Source organism: Marmota monax, unplaced genomic scaffold, assembly GCF_021218885.2.
Source record: "Marmota monax isolate L192 unplaced genomic scaffold, Marmota_monax_Labrador192_F-V1.1 WCK01_AAM20220418_F8-fsc00223, whole genome shotgun sequence".
NCBI lineage: Eukaryota > Metazoa > Chordata > Mammalia > Rodentia > Sciuridae > Marmota > Marmota monax.
Genome location: NW_026692990.1, coordinates 1178064 through 1200779, shown reverse-complemented (window position 1 = coordinate 1200779; position 22716 = coordinate 1178064). Strand labels below are relative to the sequence as shown.

The following is a 22716-nucleotide window of genomic DNA, read 5'->3' as shown; positions in this document are numbered from 1 at the left end:
CTTCTTATTCTCCTACAGAAATAAACATGAACCAAAAACAAGTCAAGAATTTAGATGGATGTGCCAAAAATTATTAAAGTCTATGAAATCCTTTTTTGTGGTAATGGGGATAGAACACAGGGGCACTTTATCCCTGACCTACATTTCCTACCCTTAAAATTTTAAGACAGGGTCTCACTTCATTGCCAAGGCTACCCTGAGCTTGCAATTCTCCTGCCTCAGCCTCCCAAGTCACTGGGATTATAGGAACCATTGCACCCAGCAATGAAATACTATTTATAATAAACTGCAACAGGTATCACTCCACACTCAAACCAGGCTGGAAAAGTTCAATACCAAGAAGAAACTAGTATTACCAAGAAAAAGAGATCAAAGTCCTAAATAGATTTTTGTCCATACACTGAGTCCTCTGTTTCTTCCCCAATTATGCAAACAGTGTTTCAAGATTCTAGCTGCACAATGTTAGGTATATCCTCAAGAGGAATGTCTTGGGTGAAGGAAAGCATAAACAACTTTTAGTTTTCAGTGACCTTTATCTAAACTATGATGAATTTATAAAAGAGAATCTTTGCTTGTCAGAAAAATCTAGGCAGTGTTAAATTTGTCTCAGTGAATACAGAGTCTCTAAAATGATATCTTACCTTTATCTGTGAGACCTTCTGCACAGTTAATGGGGAAACTTGGGACTGTGAAACAACTGTAGGTCCAAGGACATGTACAGGCAAAACAGTGGACTGACCTTGAACCACAGGCAAAATTTGGGGCTGAGTCAGATTTGGCTGCTTTTGTAACTGTTAAAAAAGAAAAAAAAATTAAAGATAAACTCTCCCTATAGTAAATATGATGTTCTATATTTAAAAAAAGTAACAGTTCATCTCACCCCTGAAACTTGCTGGCAATGTCCTACCAGTTGCTGAGATGGATAAATTTGCCCTGGAACATTTATATCAGCCTGTGGGACACTAGAAACCATTTGAGAGCCCATCGTCTGGTTTGAGGAATAAGCTACACTGGGCTGACTTGAAGTATCTGAATGTGTAACTGATCCAGCTCCTGCTTCAGACAAATTGTCACCTATAACAAAGAAAAGAAGCATCAGACCCAAGAATTGGATCAGAATTATAATGGGTTGCACAAAATGTATGTATAGCATGTCAAAATATACCCAACTGTGAGGTCTATCCTAAAACAACAATAGAAAGAAAGAAAGAAAGAAAAAGAGAGAGAGAGAGAGAGAGAGAGAGAGAGAGGAAGGAAGGAAGGAAGGAAGGAAGGAAGGAAGGAAGGAAGGAAGGAAGGAAGGAAGGAGAGGTAGAAGGGAAAATAAAAAGCACAAAGTTGAAATAGCATAGGTAGTAGTGTTTCTTTTTTTTACTCTGAAAACACAAACAAGTAAAATATTTACACTGCAGAATTAATCAAAATCATCATTTAAATTCTCCATTAAGCAATGAAATGTTGGCACTGTGATATATACTAAAATTTTCTTTTCTTTTGCAGTTCTGCAGATTAAATCCATGGTCTTGCTAATGTTAACCACATGCTCTATCACTGAGCTACATCCCTACCCATAAAATTTTCTTAATAAAACAAACCTGAAAACAATCACACACAAAAAATCAACTCCACTTACTGGCTGTTTCATGTACATCCATACCTAACTGAATTATACTTGCCATTAGGATTTCAGTAAAACAAAGAGTCATAGTTTCTTTCTCCTAGAAACTGGATAGGAAAAAATACTGCCTCTGTAGAACAATTGGTTATTACTATGCAAATTATTGTGTCCTTTTGGAAAAGAGAATATGGCAGCATAAAAATTAAAGGGCTTGTGTTTATAATTTAGCCTAAAACACAAAGGGTCTTAACATCTATAAAATTCCTTCCTGAGGAATGCATTGTATCTTTAGTTCCAAATTTTCTTTATTAAAGGATTTATGTTAAACCCTTAAAAATAGTATGGCCATTTGACTTTTTCTCTGAATAAGACTAGTTGCTAGATTTTAACTCTATTGCAGCGAGCACTTTGGACAAGTCAGTTAATAATAGTTTCTTAAATTTTAAAATAAGGAAACTAGCTGGCCTGTTTTAGGGGTTTTGTAAAAGGCCTGATGAAATAAATAACAGATAATAGAATCACCTAAAAACCACAAAAGTACTATTTAAAAATAAGGAAATATTGGGGCTGGGGATGTGGCTCAAGCGGTAGCGCGCTCGCCTGGCATGCACAGGGCGCGGGGTTCGATCCTCAGCACAACATAAAAATAAAATAAAGATGTTGTGTCCACCGAAAACTAAAAAATAAACGTTAAAAATTCTCTCTCTCTCTCAAAAAACAATTAAAAATTTAAAATTTAAAAAAATAAGGAAATATGATTGGACATTTGTATGTGTTTTATAAATTTTAATTGCTTTACCTCTAATGGAGGAGCAGTGCTGTTGTGGTTTTCTGTGTAGAAGCTGCTGTCGAGCATGTTGATCAACTTCAGTTTCTTCACATTCAGCCCCAGTATGCTGAGCAGAAGTAGGAGGCAAAGTTGTAGTTTGCTGCTGAGGAAGTACATTCCCCATAGACTTACACTGTGAATCCCTGCGTTCTTCCAAACAGCCAACAGGCTTCTTCTCCCTTGTCTTTTTTATCAGGGTCACCCGATCTCTAATGGATTTAGCCACAGCTTTGGAATCACTTTCATGGAAGAATCCAGACTTGACCTACAAACAAAACATAGTAAGCAAGGCACTTCCTTAACATTTAAGATTTTGGCTATTTTTAACACCATTATTTTTAAAAATATCTTTATTTTATTTATTTATTTTTATGTGGTGCTGAAGATCAAACCCAGTGCCTCACACAAGCAAGGCAAGTGCTCTACCACTGAGCTACATAAAACCCCAGCCCAACTAACATCATTAATTTATACCCAAAACTCCAAACTCTATTAAACAACAGTCAATTTGCTTATATATTCATTCATTCATTCTTTTGTTCGTTTTTTTCCCCTGGTACTGGGGATTGAACCCAGGGGCACTCAAACACTAAGCCATATAAAAGCCACATAGGCTTTTTACTTTTTATTTCAAAATGGGATCTTGCTAAGTTGCATAGAGTGTTGCTAAATTGTGGAGGTAGGCTCGAATTGCGATCCTCCTGACTCAGCCTCCCAAGTTACTTGGGATTAAAGGCATGCACCACCATGCCTGATCTCTATATTCTTTCTTAATCAAAGTCATACATACATGCAAAAATATAAGAAAATATTTTTAATAAATACAAAAAAACCCAACAGTATTACCAAGCATTATTGAAATAGTTTGGACTTTAAATAAAAATAAAAACTCTGATGTTTCAGTACATGCAGCCTTGTTACTGATAATTTATGACTGCTATTAAGAATTGTAAAAAATTAAAAGGGTTTCTTCATTCAGCAGCATTAAATGTCTACAATATGCCCAGTACTGGGGACAAGAGAGATAGATACAAGTAACTAAGTCAATCTTTTGTCCTATCTGAACACAAAATTTGAAGGTATGAAATAGATACAAACTTAAAATGAAATGAAGTAGAAATGAGCTGCTAAAAGAGCCTGAGGAAATAGGGAAACGGTTACAGTGGAAGGTAAATTTGGACCTGGCTAAAAGGCAAACAAAGGAATGAACAGGCTGTTGAAAAGAGTACAAATGAAGTCTGGAGTGGAGATCAACATTCTAAGCAAAAGAAGTATATTTACCACAAAATATTACATCTTACTAGGCATTAGAAGTATCAGAGGAGAGGAAACAGTTCTGCCTTATTGTCTCAGAGCAACAAAGGTGAGCAGCAGAGAAAATGATTTGAGAAGGTACCATGGCACATCATTCTCAATGCTATAGTCTGCTTTTTAAAGCAAGTCTTGGGTCTGCAGACTCTTGAAATATGTCACAGTAGTTGAAAGATGAATAAAATGTTAGTTGAAACAGCCGGTCATGGTGGTGCATGCCTATAATCCCAGTGACTTGGAAGGCTGAGGCAAGACAACAAGTTCAAAGCCAGCTTTAGCAACCTAGCAAAGCCGTAAGCAACTTACCAAGATCCTGTCTCAAAATAAAAAAAAAAAAAGGGAGTGGGGAGGTAGCTAACTGGTAAAGGACCCCCAGGACAAATCCCCAGTACAAAAAACACAAAAGTTAGGTGAAACACACGTACCCAATTGTGCTCCCTCCCAAAATTCTAAAAAGAAAAACTACCCCATAATAGATGGATTTTTAAGTTAAAAACACACAAGAACAGGGTAAATAAGAGAACAGCAATGGTAACAACCTTTTGAATACTTTGGAATATAGAAAACAAACAGACAGTAAAAACAAACCTAGTGAGGCTGGGGATATAGCTCAATTGGTAGAGTGCTTGTCTTGCATGCACAAGGCCCTGAGTTCAATCTCCAGCACGAGACACACACACACACACACACGCAAAAAAAAAAAAAAAAAAAAAAAAAAACTGGGAAAGGTGAACTACAGAAAACTAAGAACCATTTATACTGAAGAATAATCATAAACCACAGGAATTGATGGTACTAGGTACTTCCATAACTGAAGGTAAAGTGAAAATAAGGAAGACTCAGTTATAAGGTTTTGTGAAGCAATTATTTAGGTCCCAGCATCTCACCCTTCTTTCCACACCTTTGTATGATTGCTTCTCCCTACCCATTAATCTAGGGTTTTGTTCTCTGAAGAGGGCAAAAGAAAGTATCTCTGGTTTTCAGAACATCAAACACAGTTGATATTATGGCTACCATGTTAAAAACAAAACTATTAAGCGACCATATACAGCTGGATATCAAATGCAGAAATGCTCAGACCTTTTCCTTTTTGGTTACCAAAATACTGGTATTAATACCCTTATTCCCCAGGAAGGAGACTGAAAAATGCTTCTCTAGAGAATCTTACCAAAGGAAAATGAAAGATTTATAAATAACAATCTGAGATTCCCATAATAATGGCCCACTCAAGTACTCTATAGTAGTCAAAGTTAACAAGTCTTATTATGCAAGCAATAATACCATCCAGATAGTTTGTTAGTTCCTGTAGCAGGTAAAATTATGGCCCCTAAAGGACACCCTCACCTGATGGCCAAACCTGTGAACATGATGAGATATCACTCCCATCATTATTGTATCTTTATATAGCACAGATGACCTTAAACTAGGGAGATTATCTGAGTGATATTTTACAAGCAGATGACACTAGAAGTATTCACCAAGCCAACCCTGTTTTTTGAAGACATGATTGGGCACATGAAAGGACTAAAAAGCAGCTTCAAGAAACTGAAAACAGTCTCCAGCTAACATCCAGCAAGGAAACAAGGATCTCACAACAGATAAGATAAGATAAGATAAGATAAGATAAGAGCAGGCTAGACAACACCTTGATTTGAGGCTTGTGAGATCCTATGCAGAGAATCCAGCAAGGCTTACCAGGAATTCTGACCTACATAACTGAGAGATAGTAAACAGGTGGTGTTTTAAGCTACTAAATTTGTAGTAATTTATAAAGTAACAATAAATTCTTTATTCAAAAGAGGAGTCAAAAAACACTAATTTTATAGAGGTGTGACAATAGTGCATTCACAAAACAAAGTGCAAGATATTTACCCTAAAAAGGAACAGATAAAAAAATGAAAAGGAACTCTTAAAATTAAAAACACATTAGTAAACATGAAAAATTCAATAGAAGAGTTAGAAAACAGAGTTGCTAACATCTACCAGAGGAGAATAAAAAGAAAAAAGAGATGGAAAATAGAAATGATAAGAATATTAGAAAACCAGTTCTAAGAGGCCCAACATCCAAATAACTGGCAGTTCCAGAAGGAGAAACAAACAAGAAATCAACAGAATACTTCAAGAAACTTTCCAGAAACTAAAGGATATGTTTTCACAGATTAAAAGTATCCACAGAGTATGCAACAGTGGATGAAAATAGACTCAAATCAAGATACATTACTGTGAAATTTTAGATCACTGAGAAGAAAAAGATCTTCCAGAGTGGGAAAAAATGAATCATATGTAAACAATCAAGTATCACAACAACTCTGGACTTTTTAACAATGATACTAAAAGCTAGATGAGCAGGTAGAAATGACTTCAAATTTTAAAAAAGCAAACAGCTGTCAACCAAAAATGCCTTGGTCAGCCAAAATGATCAATTAAATACAAAGATGGAAAAAGGAATTTTTGTATTTCCAAGTCTCAAAGAATTTATCTCCTATGTACTCCTTAATAAGCTAGCAGAAAACTTAAAACACTATACTACAGTATAGACAGGATATATTGAATTTTTACACCTCTGCATGTCGGCAGAATCAAAGGAATACTGATTTTTAGTTTTATAGATTTTTTTAAATTTAAGTCATTTTACACTGTTTTACTCATTCTAAAATATCATGTGCTCATTGTAAATATTAAAACAATACAAAGATATATAAAATATGTTTGAAAGTCAGGCTCAGTGGCACATGTCTATAATTCCAGCAATTTAGGAAACTTAGGGGGATCACAAGTTTGAGGCAAGACCCAACAACTTAGCAAGACTCTTGTCTCAAAATGAAAAATAAAAAAGGCTGGGGATGTGGTTTAGTGGTAGAGTGCCACTCGGTTCAGTCCCCAGTACTGCAAAAATACCCCAAAACTTTAAGAAAAGAAGCTAGCAGAAAAGTGTTCCACTAAAACCAAAGGACAGGCCAGGTAAGGAAAAAAAAAACAACAACATGGGATTTAGGAAACATAAAACCCAATACAAGAGTGAGGCAAAGAAAAGTCTAGGAAGATAGTAAAGGTAAGTATCCAGATGCCAGTTGTACACCAGATGTCCCAGAAAAACATTTCAGATTAGAACAGCATAACCTTAATTCAGTAATGTTAAGGGCTATCATCTCCAAGATCCCCACTGTCACTGTCCCATCCCTTTTAACCTGAGGTCAAAATATCCAGCCAGTCTTGACTACATGCTGCTAAAACTTATGCATGCCCCTCCTATCAGTATTGGCAGCTGCTTGGAGCAGGTGTAGACATGCATTACACCTCCTAGCAGTTAGTTACAGGCTATGATCTACTGAGGGTGGGGGCTGGTCACAGAGAAATTAGAAATGGAAAAATCAGAGTAGTCCACTTCCTGTCCAACCATATGGTTACCAAACTAATTTCTGGTCTGTACAACAGCCTTTGCCAGTATTCTGACTGTGCTGATCCATGGGTTTATTTCCCTGAACTTACTCTTAACCGTATACTCTGATTTCCCCAGAAGCAGCTCTTGTATGCTCTTAGGGAAGCTGAAACCAGATGTTGATCCAGAGACTCTCTTCAGTTTATCCTCTCCTGGGGTTTTTCATCAAATTATACTAATAATGCCCCTGTGTAGCCAGCTAGGTGTGTGTTTGCTGTTAGGTTTACAAAATAAAACAATATATTACTTAGGTAAACTATAATGAAAAGCAAAGGAATAAGTAACATAAAAGTCAGGATAGATATTGCCTAAGGAGCTGAGAAAGGGGAATGTAGCTGGGAGCAACACACTGGTGGCTTCAAAGGCAATGACAATGTTCTATTTCTTAACAAATGTAGTGTTTTATTGTTCTTTACAGTGTGCATACAAATTCTGTATACTCTGCTATTGAGATACATTTCACAATAACACAACAATTTAAATAAAGAAAACAGGAGACAATGAAAGGCTGGACATGGTAATACAAGCCTGTCATATCAGTGACTTGGGAGGCTGAAGTAGGAGGATCACAACTTTGAGACCAGCCTGCATGATTAATGAGACTCTGTCTCAAAATAAAAAATAAAAAGGTCTGGGGATATAGTTCAGTAGTAAAGTGCCCCTGGTTCAATTCCCTATTCTGAAAATATACAAGCAAACAAAACAAACAAACAAAAACCAGGAGAAAGTGAGAGAAAAGAAAGCAACGAATACAAGAACGTAATCAAACCTGATACCATATGTGGCAGGGGAAAACAGTGGTAAAACTTACCATTTCATATGCTACTTCCTCAGGTGTATCTGTTTCTAAATTGAAACTGAATTCAATAGCTTCATTGTCTTTGTGTTTGCCTTTTAATTTTTTAGGGTCTTCAACCCAGAGTCTTAAAGCCAGGGATGAATTTGAGCAATCATCTTCCTCTGCTAGCTCTACCCTCAGTCCTGTATCCTCAGCAAAAAATGCGTGGTTTAGTAGGTTCCTGATAGACAACCTAATAAGCAAAATACATATCTCATTATAAATTCTTCCAATAATAAGTCAAAATTATTTATACCAAAGCAACAACCTTATTTAAATTTTCTAGTAATTAAACCATTAATCTGCTTTGTTATAAAACCAAATCTTGTAAAGGATACAAAGAAATCCCAAATAACATGCATATATAGTAACTTAAATTAAAGATTAATTATGCCAGGCATAGTGGTGCAGGCCTATAATTCCATTGACTTGGAAGGCTGAGACAAAAGGATCTTAAATTTGAGGCCAGCATCAACAAAAACTGAAAAAAAAGGGCTGTGGATATAGCTCAGCAGTAGTGTACCCTTCTATTCAATCCCCAGTAACACAGAAAAAAATAAATAAAAAGATTAGTTATTACCAGTAAAGCATCTAGACAACAAACTTTGCTTTTTTTTCTCTGTAGTGGGGATTGAACCCAGGTGATAGCACTACATTCCTAGTCCATTTCATTGTATTTTGAGACAAGCTTTTGCTACATTGCCCAGGCTGGCCTCAAACATTCAATCCTCCTGCCTCAGTCTCCCAGTTGTTGGGATTATAGGAGTGTGCCACCACACCTACTATATAATGAACTTTAACATATATAAAAGTATACATAGAAAGAATTAGAGAAGTACATGTTGGGTGGATTGATTTTCCTTAAACCATCAGCTTAAGTTACTACGACTCCAATAATAGAATCTCAGCAAATGAAACTAAAAACTCCCCCAGCAATATAAATTCTAAAGTAAATTAGAAATTAAAACTGTTTCACAAATATTTATGTCATTGACTTCATTAGCAATGGTGTGTTTCACTCTTTAGAAGAACGTTGTGGTGTAGCTAATGTGGTTCAGCAAAGTCCAGTGGTTTTCTTAAAGTATTTAACTCTGGTTCTAGGCCACAGTATACATATATATTCTTTTGCAAAGAGGGACAATTGTTTCTTCTTCAACTAATGTTTAAAAGACATATAATATTTAATCAATCTGTATTACAGGCCAGTGGGTGCTGAAACTAATATATTGCCTAAGGTCTATGTAGAGAGCCCCTCCTGTACCACTTAAAACAGAAAAGAATCATGTGGACAACTTGGTGTCCTATAAATGGAGGATTTTCAACCCTCTACATTTTTTACTATTATTATTATTACTACTATTATTATTATTATTTTGGTACAGGGGATTGAACCCAGTGGCATTGTACCATTGAGCAACATCCCCAACTCTTTTTATTTTGAGACAGGGTCTTGCTAAGTTGCCCTAGTTGGCCTTGAACTTGCAATCCTCCTACCTCTGCCTTACTTAGCGTTACAGGCATGAACCACCAGGCCTGTCAAGTCCATTTAAAATTTTTGTTTGTGACAAGGTCTCATTAAGTTGCTCAAGATATAGTCTTCTTGAACTTGTGAGTTCAAGCTATTCTCCCACCTCAGCCACTCAGAGTAGCTAGGACTATACAGGCCTGTCTCACCACACCTGGCTTTTATTAAGTGTTCTATAATAAAGCCATAATTCAACAGACCTTACCTTAATGGCTAAGGTAAGGTCTGTTGTATTCTCAGATATACGATACTAAATCAAGTTAGAAAACTAATAAAAATGTGGAGGGTCAATGAAACGCTGATGCAGATTATTTGTTTGTTTAAAGTATATATCATTGATAAGGTAGTAAAAATTAAAAGATATACCCACTAATTTAAGTCAGTAATTTTCCAAGGCTCAAATTAAAGAGAAGTAAAAGATAAGACTAAAATGACTTGTTCATAAGAAAACACACATTGGGATACAAATAATAAATCTACAATATTACTTCTGAAACAAAAGCAACTATATCAACTTTATCGTTATTGTGACACAGGGATATAGGATCAAATAAAATATATCTATGTACCCTCAACTGGTAGAAGCAAGGTAACCTGTGTAGGCTTACTGCCTATTAAGCTGATGGTTAAAGGTGATGAAAGCTTGTCAGAATATATACACACAAACAACCCAAATGTCAGCTCAAGGAAAATTCAGCACATAATATCAAAGTCTAAAATGTCAAACAACATGCATTGATACACTTCACTCTATACCATATGGTTTGGCTTCCACTCAAAAGTCATACCTAGCATGAGTAAAAGGACAAAAAAATGACCCAGTGTATGATTAGAAAAAAATACATCCATCAGTTATGTCATTTCACTAGACTTGCACCCACCTTTCAGATTTGTTTTGACGAATACATCCTTCAATGATTTCTTTCACTTCAGGATCAGTGACTTTATTAAAGCTGGCTGGTTTAATGCCCTGGAAGAACAAACATGTTTTTTTTTTTTTTTTTTCACAAATTAAGCAATTGAAAATCCAATCAACATGATCGTTTTAACATCATTTTTATCATTAAATCACATTCCAGTTTGAAATGAGATAAATATATATAAATATATTTATATGGCAAAACTTTAATAACTTTTTTAACTAAAATTTTGCCATAACTCTACAAATAACTGTGAAAATTGTAAATCTAAATAACCAACAATAAAGACAAACTTATATATTATGTTTTATATTATATGATAGTACACAAAAACTAAAAATGTTCTCAAAGTAGCCGATGCATGACTGTAGTTCTAGCAACTCAGATGGATTAGGCAGGAGAATCTCAAATTTAAGGCCAACCTGGGCAACTAAGATCCTATCTCAAAATAAAAACTAAAAAGAGTTCAGATAATAAAGCTCAATGGTAGAATACTCCTAGGTTCAATTTCTAGTAATGAAAAAAAGGGGGTCAAAATAATTAATGATATGGAAAATCCTCATGATTTAATATCAAATAGGGAAAAAGAAGGACCCAAATATGTACATATAGTATAAAACCAATTAGAAAAATTGTAATAAGTATTTTTTTTATTTTTTTAGTTGTAGATGGACATAATCCCTTTATTTTATTTATTTATTTTTTTATGTGGTGCTGAGGATCAAACACAATGCCCACACATGCCAGGCAAGTGCTCTACCACTGAGCCACAATCCCAACCCCTATAATAACTACTTTTTGGAATCAGAGAACTATTATTTTAAAAACTTTTGAAAATTTCAAATAAAGTATTTTTATTTCAAATACTCCAATTCAATATAATTCAAAGTCTTCTACAATGGCAAGAATCAATAAACAAGCAGTGTGTGTATGTATATACACACATATATATATTTGCATGCATGAAATATATATGCCTATGTATGAAAATTTGAGAAATATATATATTTTTCTACTTAAGCAATACTGTAATACCAACAGAATCCTACATGGTAATTAACATGTTCCACAAAAATTCATAATTCATAGTGTTCAATAGGTCCAGAAAATGTATTAAATATTCCTATGATAACTGTATTAGCTGCCTGAATCTGCTTATTTTATACTTTATATTACCTTTTGAGTTTTAGATTTTTTTCAAATCAATATATTACTGCAATCATTTGATACAAAATTCCAAATTAAATTAGTAACAGAATAATATAATAGAAATAAAAATTATCATGAATGGAGGCAATTCAAGATCTACTTCTAGGTGGGCATAGTGGTGCACACCTGTAACCCCAGTGGCTTTGGAGGCTATGGCAGGAGGATCCCAAGTTCAAAGCCAGCCTCAGCAACTACTTGCAAGGCCCTAAGCAACTCAGCGAGATGCTGTCTCAAAATAAAAAATAATTTTAAAAAAGGGCTGGGGATGTGACTCAGTGGTTAAGTGCCCCTGGGTTCAATCCCCAGTACCAAAAAAAGGGGGGGGGGGATCTACTTCTATGCCTGTCACACTACCCTACACACCACAGAATCAGAAAATCCAGTATCATATACTGACAAATCTGGTAAGATAAGGAGTTAATTTGAACCCAAATTCAACACATTTTAAGATAAATGAAAATATGAACTGTGATATGGTAATTCTGTGAGTTTAAGGTAAAATAACAAAGTCATTAAAAATGAACTTGTGTTATTCTATTTATAGAAACAGTCCTCTTTGACCTTTCAACTAGCCTATTATCCATTTCCCAGCCCTGAGTAATTATTGCCTTTCTCTGTTTCTAAGTGAAAATAGTTGCGGAACTATAATTTACAAATCAAGTACAAAATACTTTTCTACTTAGAGATTTCCAAAATGTGAGCCACAACTAAAATGATATTCTCTTTTACTGTGCTCTTAAAGAAAATTTCAAACATACTAAAAAGAATAGTATATTGAAGCTCCACATAACTATCATTAGCTTCAAAAACAGTCGTTATTTTGTAAACTTTGTTTCATCTATCTACCTACATAACTTTCATATATTAGAGTACATTAAAGGAGATCTAAGGCATCATATAATTTGATCCACAATTTTTTCAGTTTATATCTCTAATAGATAAGATTCTTTTTTAAAAGATGTCATTATCCCAAGGCTGGAAATATAGCTCAGTTGATAGAGTGCTTGCCTCACATGCACAAGGCCCTGGGTTCAATCCCCAGCACTGCCAAAAAAAAAAAAGTCATTATCCCTCCTCAAATAATCATTCCTTAATGTTATTTAAAACCCAGTCCACTTTTAAATTTTCAAAATTGTTCAAGTGAAGTTTCTTTTATAGTTGGTTTGTTCAAGTCAAGATCCAAAGTCTATATATCACATGTATGGTGTGCTGGAGCTCTCATATAAACTCATAAGAGCTATTACATTTTCAGGAAATTTGCAAGCAATTTAAACACAGACAATTTAAAAAACTGAATTAAATAAATTTACAATTAAATAAATTATATTAAAAGCCAAGGTAATAAATATTGAAAACACCATTCCATATTTTACCACATTTTGTCATTACTTATGCATTTGAGATTGTTGATAGCTATTGTATATGTGTAGTGGAAATATCATACAATGAGTGCCAGTATGCATCTCTTCCCAAGTTTGCATTCAGTGAGGCCACACCAATAACTTGAAATCAGCCAAGGTGGAAGTATTCCCACCACAAAAATTAGCAAATACTAAAAATCAGTGCTTTTCTTTTTTTGTTTTTCATGGAATCAACTGCTAAACATTTACCAGCTCAATACTACTCTTAAAGAAGGAGGAAGATGGCGACGAGGGGAGTGCATTGCCCCCGTGTGCTGCTTCACTGTGTGGGAGTATGACAAGTCAGGACGGCTAAAGGCTATCTTGTTAGGAATTTCCAGCAATAGTGGGGTGCTCCGGAACCTGGAGGAAGGATTTCCATCGCACGAGGATCGGCTACGGGGACTCAAACGCGAGAGGTTTGTCGCACGGAGGGTAACACTGCTTATTCAGCAAATCGCCCCGCGGCTAGAGTCTGCAGCGCGCGCTGGGAAACGAGGAGATAGCGACGCAGGAATACAGCGCTGCAGTTTCTGCCAGCCGTGTAGGCACTGTACTCAGGGCTGAATTCTGGGTTCAAGACGGGGGAAGGAAGCGGTCCATCTCGGTTCTCCACACCGGTCAGACCACAGAGGAGGCCAGAGGCCACCATGTTGGAAAGCTGACGTCATCATCCCTGTGTTCGACTGACCGCAGCTCATTCAGCCATAGAACAGGTAATTTCAGGCTGCCATTCGCCTGCGGCTTGCAGACAGATTGCTTGGGCTCAGTGCCTGGGTGCTTCTTAGAACCTGCTCTTATCGGGGCGGCCGAGTTCCAGCTCCCGGAACTGCCCTGGCCCAGGGCTGGGGAGCCTGCGGAGGCTGCTTCTTGGACCCTGCTCCTATCAGAGCATACACCAAGCACTAAGCGGCCGAGTTCCGGCTCCCGGAACTGAGCCCGCGGGGGCTACTTCGTGGAGCCTACTCTTATCGGAGCATACACCGAGCACGGAGCGGCCGAGTTCCGGCTCCCGGAACTGCCCTGGCCCAGGGCTAGGAGCCCGCGGAAACTGCTTCTCGGTCCGGGTCCTGCTGAGGGCCGATCAGGACTCACCCGTTCCTTTGGTTGCCCGGCAAGGGGAACGAAATGCTGCCATTCGCATAGGATACCAACATGGCAGAGATCTGATGTCATCAGAAAGCGGCGGAGGAGAGAACTTCATCAATACCAGCGGCAACAGAAACAGTTGGTCTCCTGGTAGGGGGGGTGAGGCACAGACACCCGAGTCTCCTCGATTTGTCGTCGAGCCAGAGGGGAGGAGCCGGGCCACCGCCAGCACCCGGAGCAGGCCCAGCGGCTCACCAGCGTGGTGACCGCGCGACCCCAATTGGAGAGGGGGCGGAGCGGAGCCGCCACCCGCGCCCGCAAGGTGGGCAGACCCGCGACCCAGTGGTACACGGGCGTGGTAGGAGGGGCAGGGCAGAGCCACTGCCCTCGCTTGCAAGGTAAACAGACCTGTGACAGACTGGCGGGTCAGGCCCAGTGGCCTGCCAGCGTGGTACACATGTCACCCCAACTGGAGTAGGGTCAGAGCAGATCCTTCGCCCACGCCCGGATCAGGCCCTGCCGGTGTGGTGGTCACCTGAACCCAATTGGAGTGGGGGCGGAGCGGAACCGCCACCCGTGCCCGCAGGGTGAGCAGACCTGTGACCAACCTGCAGATTAGGCCCAGGGGTCCGCAGGCGTGGTAGGAGGGGCAGGGCAGATCCGCTGCCCGCGCCTGCAAGTTAGGCAGACCTGCGACAGACCGGCGGATCAGGCCCAGAAGCATGCTGGCATGGTACACACACCACCCTAATTGGAGTAGGGGCAGAGCAGAGTCGCCGCCCGTGCCAGGAACAGGCCCAGCGACCTGCAGGCGGGGTAGCCACGACACCCCAATTGGAGTAGGGGCAGAGCAGAGCCACCACCCGTGCCCAAAAGGTGGGCAGATCTGCGACCGACCAGCGGGACAGGCCCAGTGGCCTGCTGGTACGACAGACACGTCACCCCATTTGGAGTAGGGGCAGAGTAGAGCCGCCGCCCGCGCCTGCAGGGTAGGCAAACCTGCAACCGACCAGCAGATCAGGCCTGGTGGCCTGCCGGCGTGGTACACTCGTCACCCCAATTGGAGTAGGGGCAGAACAGAGCCGCCACCAGCGCCCAGAACAGGCCCAGTGACTTGCCGGCGTGGTAGTCACGACACCCCAATTGGAATAAGGAGAGAGCAGAGCCGCCGCCCGCGCCTGCAGGAAAGATACGCAAGCAGTATGAAAAGACAAGGAAAGAAAGGACCACAAGCAATGCAGGTCAACGCAACTTTAGAAAAGGTAACAGCTGCAGCAGATGGAATGTCAGATAAAGAATTCAGGGTATACATGCTTCAGATGATCTGGAGTATCAAGGAAGACATTAGACAGCAAAATCAGACAATGAAAGATCACTTCGACAATGAATTACGCAAACAAATCCAGGAAGCAAAGGATCAACTATACAGGGAGATAGAGGTTATAAAAAACAAACAAACAGAAATCCTAGAAATGCAGGAAGCAATAAACCAACTTAAAAACTCAATGGAGAATACTACCAGCAGAGTAGAACACATAGAAGATAGAACATCAGACAATGAAGACAAAGTATTTCAACTTGAAAAGAACATAGACAGCTCAGCAAGACTGTTAAGAAACCATGAGCAGAACATCCAAGAAATATGGGATAACATTAAGAGACCAAACTTAAGAGTCATTGGGATACAGGAAGGTACAGAGCTCCAAACCAAAGGAATGAGCAGTCTATTCAATGAAATAATATGAGAAAACTTCCCAGACTTGAAGAATGAGACAGAATCCCAAATCATAGAAGCCTACAGGACGCCGAATGTGCAAAATCATAAGAGATCCACACCTAGACACATTATAATGAAGATGCCCAACATACAGAATAAGGAGAGAATTTTAAAAGCTACAAGAGAAAGGAAGCAGATTACATTTAGGGGTAAGCCAATCAGGATAACAGCTGATCTTTCAACACAGACTCTGAAAGCTAGAAGGTCCTGGAATAACATATTTCAAACACTGAAAGAAAATGGGTTCCAACCAAGAATTGTGTATCCAGCGAAATTAAGCTTCAGGATGGAAGATGAAATTAAAACCTTCCACGGTAAACAAAAGTTTAAAGAATTCGCAGCTAGAAAACCATCTCGTCAAAACATCCTCGCCAAAACATTACAGGAAGAGGAAATGGAAAATAACAATGAAAACCAACAGTGGGAGGTAGGACAGTAAAGGGGGGGAAAATAATCAAAGAGGAAAACAAACCATGTTTAGTAACAGAAATAAACAAATATGACTGGAAGAACAACCCATATCTCAATAATAACCCTAAATGTTAATGGCTTAAACTCACCAATTAAGAGACACAGGCTAGTAGAATGGATCACAAAACAAGACCCAACAATATGCTGCCTACAGGAGACACATTTGATAGGAAAAGACATACATGGACTGAAGGTGAAAGGTTGGGAAAAATCATATCACTCATATGGACTTCTGAAACAAGCAGGAGTGTCCATACTCATATCAAATAAAATAGATTTCAAGCCAAAGTTAATCAAAAGGGATAAAGAGGGACACTACATACTGCTCAAGGGAACCATACACCAACAAGACATAACAATCATAAATATTTATGCCCCAAACAATGGTGCAGCTATATTTGTCAAACAAACTCTTCTCAAGTTCAAGAGTCTAATAGACCACCACACCATAATCATGGGAGACTTCAACTCACCTCTCTCGCCACTGGACAGATCTTCCAAACAAAAGTTGAATAAGGAAACTATAGAACTCAATAACACAATTAATAACCTAGACTTAATTGACATATATAGAGTATACCACCCAACATCAAGCAGTTACACTTTTTTTCTCAGCAGCACATGGATCCTTCTCAAAAATAGATCATATATTATGTCACAGGGCAACTCTTAGACAATATAAAGGAGTAGAGATAATACCATGCATCTTATCTGATCATAATGGAATGAAACTGAAAATCAACGATAAAAGAAGGAAGGAAAAAGCATACATCACTTGGAGAATGAACAATAGGTTACTGAATGATCAATGGGTTATAGAAGACATCAAGGAGGAAATTAAAAAATTCTTAGAGATAAATGAAAACACAGACACAACATATCGGAATCTATGGGACACACTGAAAGCAGTTCTAAGAGGAAAATTCATTGCTTGGAGTTCATTCCTTAAAAAAAGAAAAAACCAACAAATAAATGATCTCATACTTCATCTCAAAATCCTTGAAAAAGAAGAGCAAAACAACAGCAAAAGAAGTAGAAGGCAAGAAATAATTAAAATCAGAGTTGAAATTAATGAAATCGAAACAAAAGAAACAATTGAAAAAATTGACAGAACTAAAAGTTGGTTCTTTGAAAAAATAAACAAAATCGACAGACCCTTAGCCATGCTAGCAAAGAGAAGAAGAGAGAGAACTCAAATTACTAGCATATGGGATGAAAAAGGCAATATCACAACAGACACTTCAGAAATACAGAAGATAATCAAAAACTATTTTGAATCCTTATACTCCAATAAATTAGAAGATAGTGAAGGCATAGATAAATTTCTTAAGTCATATGATCTGCCCAGATTGAGTCAGGAGGATATAGACAACCTAAACAGACCAATATCAATTGAGGAAATAGAAGAAACCATCAAAAGACTACCAACTAAGAAAAGCCCAGGACCGGATGGGTATACAGCAGAATTTTACAAAACCTTTAAAGAGGAACTAATACCAATACTTTTCAAGCTACTTCAGGAAATAGAAAAGGAGGGAGAACTTCCAAATTCATTCTATGAGGCCAACATCACCCTGATACCTAAACCAGACAAAGACACTTCAAAGAAAGAAAACTACAGACCAATATCTCTAATAAACCTACATGCAAAAATCCTCAATAAAATTCTGGCGAATCAAATACAAAAACATATCAAAAAAATTGTGCACCATGATCAAGTAGGATTCATCCCTGGGATGCAAGGCTGGTTCAATATACGGAAATCAATAAATGTTATTCACCACATCAATAGACTTAAAAATAAGAACCATATGATCATCTCGATAGATGCGGAAAAAGCATTCGACAAAGTACAGCATCCCTTTATGTTCAAAACTCTAGAAAAACTAGGGATAACAGGAACATACCTCAATATTGTAAAAGCAATCTATGCTAAGCCTCAGGCTAGCATCATTCTGAATGGAGAAAAACTGAAGGCATTCCCTCTAAAATCTGGAACAAGACAGGGATGCCCTCTCTCTCCACTTCTGTTCAACATAGTTCTCGAAACACTGGCCAGAGCAATTAGACAGACGAAAGAAATTAAAGGCATAAAAATAGGAAAAGAAGAACTTAAATTATCACTATTTGCAGATGATATGATTCCATACCTAGCAGACCCAAGAGACTCTACAAAGAAACTATTAGAGCTAATAAATGAATTCAGCACGGTGGCAGGATATAAAATCAACACGCATAAATCAAAGGCATTCCTGTATATCAGCGACAAATCCTCTGAAATGGAAATGAGGACAACCACTCCATTCACAATATCTTCAAAAAAAATAAAATACTTGGGAATCAACCTAACAAAAGAGGTGAAAGACTTATACAATGAAAACTACAGAACCCTAAAGAGAGAAATAGAAGATGATCTTAGAAGATGGAAAAATATACCCTGTTCATGGATAGGAAGAACTAACATCATCAAAATGGCGATATTACCAAAAGTTCTCCATAGGTTTAATGCAATGCCAATCAAAATCCCAATGGCATTTCTTGTAGAAATAGAGAAAGCAATCATGAAATTCATATGGAAAAATAAAAGACCCAGAATAGCAAAAACAATGCTAAGCAGGAAGTGTGAATCAGGCAGTATAGCGATACCAGACTTCAAACTATACTACAGAGCAATAGTAACAAAAACAGCATGGTACTGGTACCAAAACAGGCAGGTGGACCAATGGTACAGAATAGAGGACACAGAAACCAATCCACAAAACTACAACTATCTTATATGTGATAAAGGGGCTAAAAGCATGCAATGGAGGAAGGATAGCATCTTCAACAAATGGTGCTGGGAAAACTGGATATCCATATGCAACAAAATGAAACTGAATCCCTTTCTCTCGCCATGCACAAAAGTTAATTCAAAATGGATCAAGGAGCTTGATATCAAATCAGAGACACGCCGTCTGATAGAAGAAAAAGTTGGCTACGATCTACATTCGGTGGGGTCGGGCTCCAAATTCCTCAATAGGACACCCATAGCACAAAAGTTAATAACTAGAATCAACAAATGGGACTTACTCAAACTAAAAAGTTTTTTCTCAGCAAAAGAAACAATAAGAGAGGTAAATAGGGAGCCTACACCCTGGGAACAAATCTTTACTCCTCACACTTCAGATAGAGCCCTAATATCCAGAGTATACAAAGAACTCAAAAAATTAGACAATAAGAGAACAAACAACCCAATCAATAAATGGGCCAAGGACCTGAACAGACACTTCTCAGAGGAGTACATACAGTCAATCAACAAGTACATGAAAAAATGCTCACCATCTCTAGCGGTCAGAGAAATGCAAATCAAAACCACCCTAAGATACCATCTCACTCCAGTAAGATTGGCAGCCATTTTGAAGTCAAACAACAAGAAGTGCTGGCGAGGATGTGGGAAAAAGGGTACACTTGTACATTGCTGGTGGGACTGCAGATTGGTGCAGCCAATTTGGAAAGCAGTATGGAGATTTCTTGGAAAGCTGGGAATGGAGCCACCATTTGACCCAGCTATTCCCCTTCTTGGTCTATTCCCTAAAGACCTAAAAAGACCATGCTACAGGGACACTGCTACATCGATGTTCATAGCAGCACAATTCACAATAGCAAGGCTGTGGAACCAACCTAGATGCCCTTCAATAGACGAATGGATAAAAAAAATGTGGCATTTATACACAATGGAATATTACTCTGCATTAAAAAATGACAAAATCATAGAATTTGCAGGGAAATGGATGGCATTAGAGCAGATTATGCTAAGTGAAGCTAGCCAATCCCTAAAAAACAAATGCCAAATGTCTTCTTTGATATAAGGAGAGTAACTAAGATCAGAGTAGGGACGAAGAGCAGGAGAAGAAGATTAACATTTAACAGGGATGAGAGGTGGGAGGGAAAGGGAGAGAGAAGGGAAATTGCATGGAAATGGAAGGAGACCCTCACGGTTATACAGTGGAGGGGGTAGAGAGAGAGGAGGGGAGGGGAGGGGAGAGGTGGGGAGGGGGGATGGTGGAGGATGGGAAAGGCAGCGGAGCACAACAGACACTAGTATGGCAATATGTAAATCAATGGATGTGTAACTGATGTGATTCTGCAATCTGTGTATGGGGTGAAGGTGGGAGTTCATAACCCACTTGAATCAAAGTGTGGAATATGATATGTCAAGAAAATTGTAATGTTTTGAACAACCAACAATAAAAAATTTAAAAAAAAAAAAGATGTTCAACATCCCTCACAATCAAAGAAATGCAAATCAAAACTACATTGAGATTTCATCTCACATCAGTCAAAATGGCAGTCATCAAGAGTACAGATAATAATAAATGTTGGGAAGGATGTGAAGAATAAGGAACACTTTTACACTGTTAGTGGGACTGTAAATTAGTACAACCACTATGGAACTGCATAGAAGTTCCTCAAAAGACTAGGTTTGAAGCCACCATATGACCCAACTATAGCACTCCTCTGTGTTTATCCCAAAGAGTTTAAGTCATCATACTATAGTGATACATGCATATCAATGTTTACAATAGCCAAACTATGGAACCAGCCTAGGTGTCCATCAACAGATAGATGGATAAAGAAAATGTGGTATATATACACACAACAGAGTTTTATTCAGAATAAAGAAAAATGAAATTATGTCATTTTCAGGAAAATAGACAGAACTTGAGAACATCATGTTCAGTGAAATAAACCAAACTCAGAAGTTCAAGGGTCATGTGTTTTCTCTCATATGTAGAAGCTAGAAAGGGAAAAGGAAAACAAAGGTGAGGGGAACTCATGAAAAAAAAAAATACTACTCTTAAGTCTCTTAAATGCCCATCAAATGGAATACTATTAACCCTTAAAAAAAGAAATTCTGTCATTTGTAATAACATAGATGAACCCAAAGGACATTATACTAAATGTAATAAGACAGGTAAAGAAAGACAAATATAACATAATCATATTATATGTGAAATTGAAAAGAATAAAATTCATGGAAATAAAGAATAGAATGGTGGTTACCAAAGGTTGGAAAGGAGATAATGGGGAGTTGATAGTCAAAGGGTACAAGTTGCAATTATACCACAGGAATACGTTTTGAGATCTTTTGTTCAGCAGAGTGACTACAGTCAACAATAATACAGTGCATATTTCAAAATAACTTACAGTAAATTTCAAATGTCTCATCACAAAAAATGTAAGAAATGTGATGTATATGTTAACAAGCTTGATTTGATCATTACATATCATATACATATATCAAAACATCACATTGTATTCCATAAATGTACACATTTATGTTTTTTCTATTAAAAATAATATTAATTTTAAGGGGCTAAAAAGCATTATCTAACCCTAAGTACATGTATGAAGACATAAATGGTGTGACTCTACTTTGTATACAACCAGAGATGAAAAAATTGTGCTCTATATGTGTAATATGAGTTGTAAAGCATTTTGCTGTCATATATAACAAATTAAAATTTTAAAAAAGCATTATCTATTAGTATTAGCTATTTCACACTTAATAATCTCTTCCATGGCCTATCTTGAGCCACTTGACTATATATGAAGTAGTCCTCCTCTGAACAATCATAAAACTCCTGTTGCTATTTCCTTATATTTTAATTATATTCTCCTCCTCTTATTTTATAGTTGCTTGTGAATTTATATTATTCCCCTACTAGAAATATAAGATATTTGATGGTAGAAAACACCTCTTCCTCATCTTTTCATTCCTTACAATCTCTAACAGAAAAATTACATATACCTAGGACTCAAATACTGTATCTGTTGAATTATATTTAAACTGTCTTTCATAATCAGGCTTGTAAAACTATAAGAAACCTTCAAATCCTTCTTGTCAATATTATTCAGATTTGAAGAATAAGATCCATCTAATAAATATCTAAAAATTCATTACAAATGAATGAATACAGATGATATACCTGTACATTTTCCCAAAGACACTAATATAGAGCATTTTAGATGACCCCAATAGTGTACAGGTATGTATTATAAATCTAAAGATTATCTCAAGTCTGTTTTAGTCAGATTTTTTGCTGCTGTGGCTAAAGGACCTGACCAGCACAATTGTAAAGGAGGAAAAGTTTATTTGAGGGCTCAAGGTTTCAGAGATCTCAGTTCACAGAAGGCAAGCTCCATTCCTCAGGGCTTGAGTTGAAGCAAAACTTCATGGCGGAAGAGTATGGCAGAGGGTGGGGGGAGATAAAGCTCAGTTGGTAGAGTGTATGCCTCACATGCACAAG

The 22716-nt window shown here is 37.7% G+C and overlaps 1 protein-coding gene across 3 annotated transcripts in view; it reads right to left on the bottom strand.

Annotated features, from left to right (window-relative positions):
- Positions 1-22716, bottom strand: part of Wnk3 (WNK lysine deficient protein kinase 3) — a 187214-nt gene that overhangs the window by 103808 nt on the left and 60690 nt on the right. For all 3 annotated transcript variants that reach the window (XM_058582037.1, XM_058582036.1, XM_046452607.2), the window contains exons 6-10: positions 10442-10530; positions 8009-8228; positions 2418-2712; positions 881-1074; positions 642-791 (exon numbers count right to left, since the gene is read on the bottom strand). In XM_058582037.1, the coding sequence (XP_058438020.1) occupies positions 642-791; positions 881-1074; positions 2418-2712; positions 8009-8228; positions 10442-10530 (948 nt within the window). The remainder of the gene's footprint in view (positions 1-641; positions 792-880; positions 1075-2417; positions 2713-8008; positions 8229-10441; positions 10531-22716) is intronic.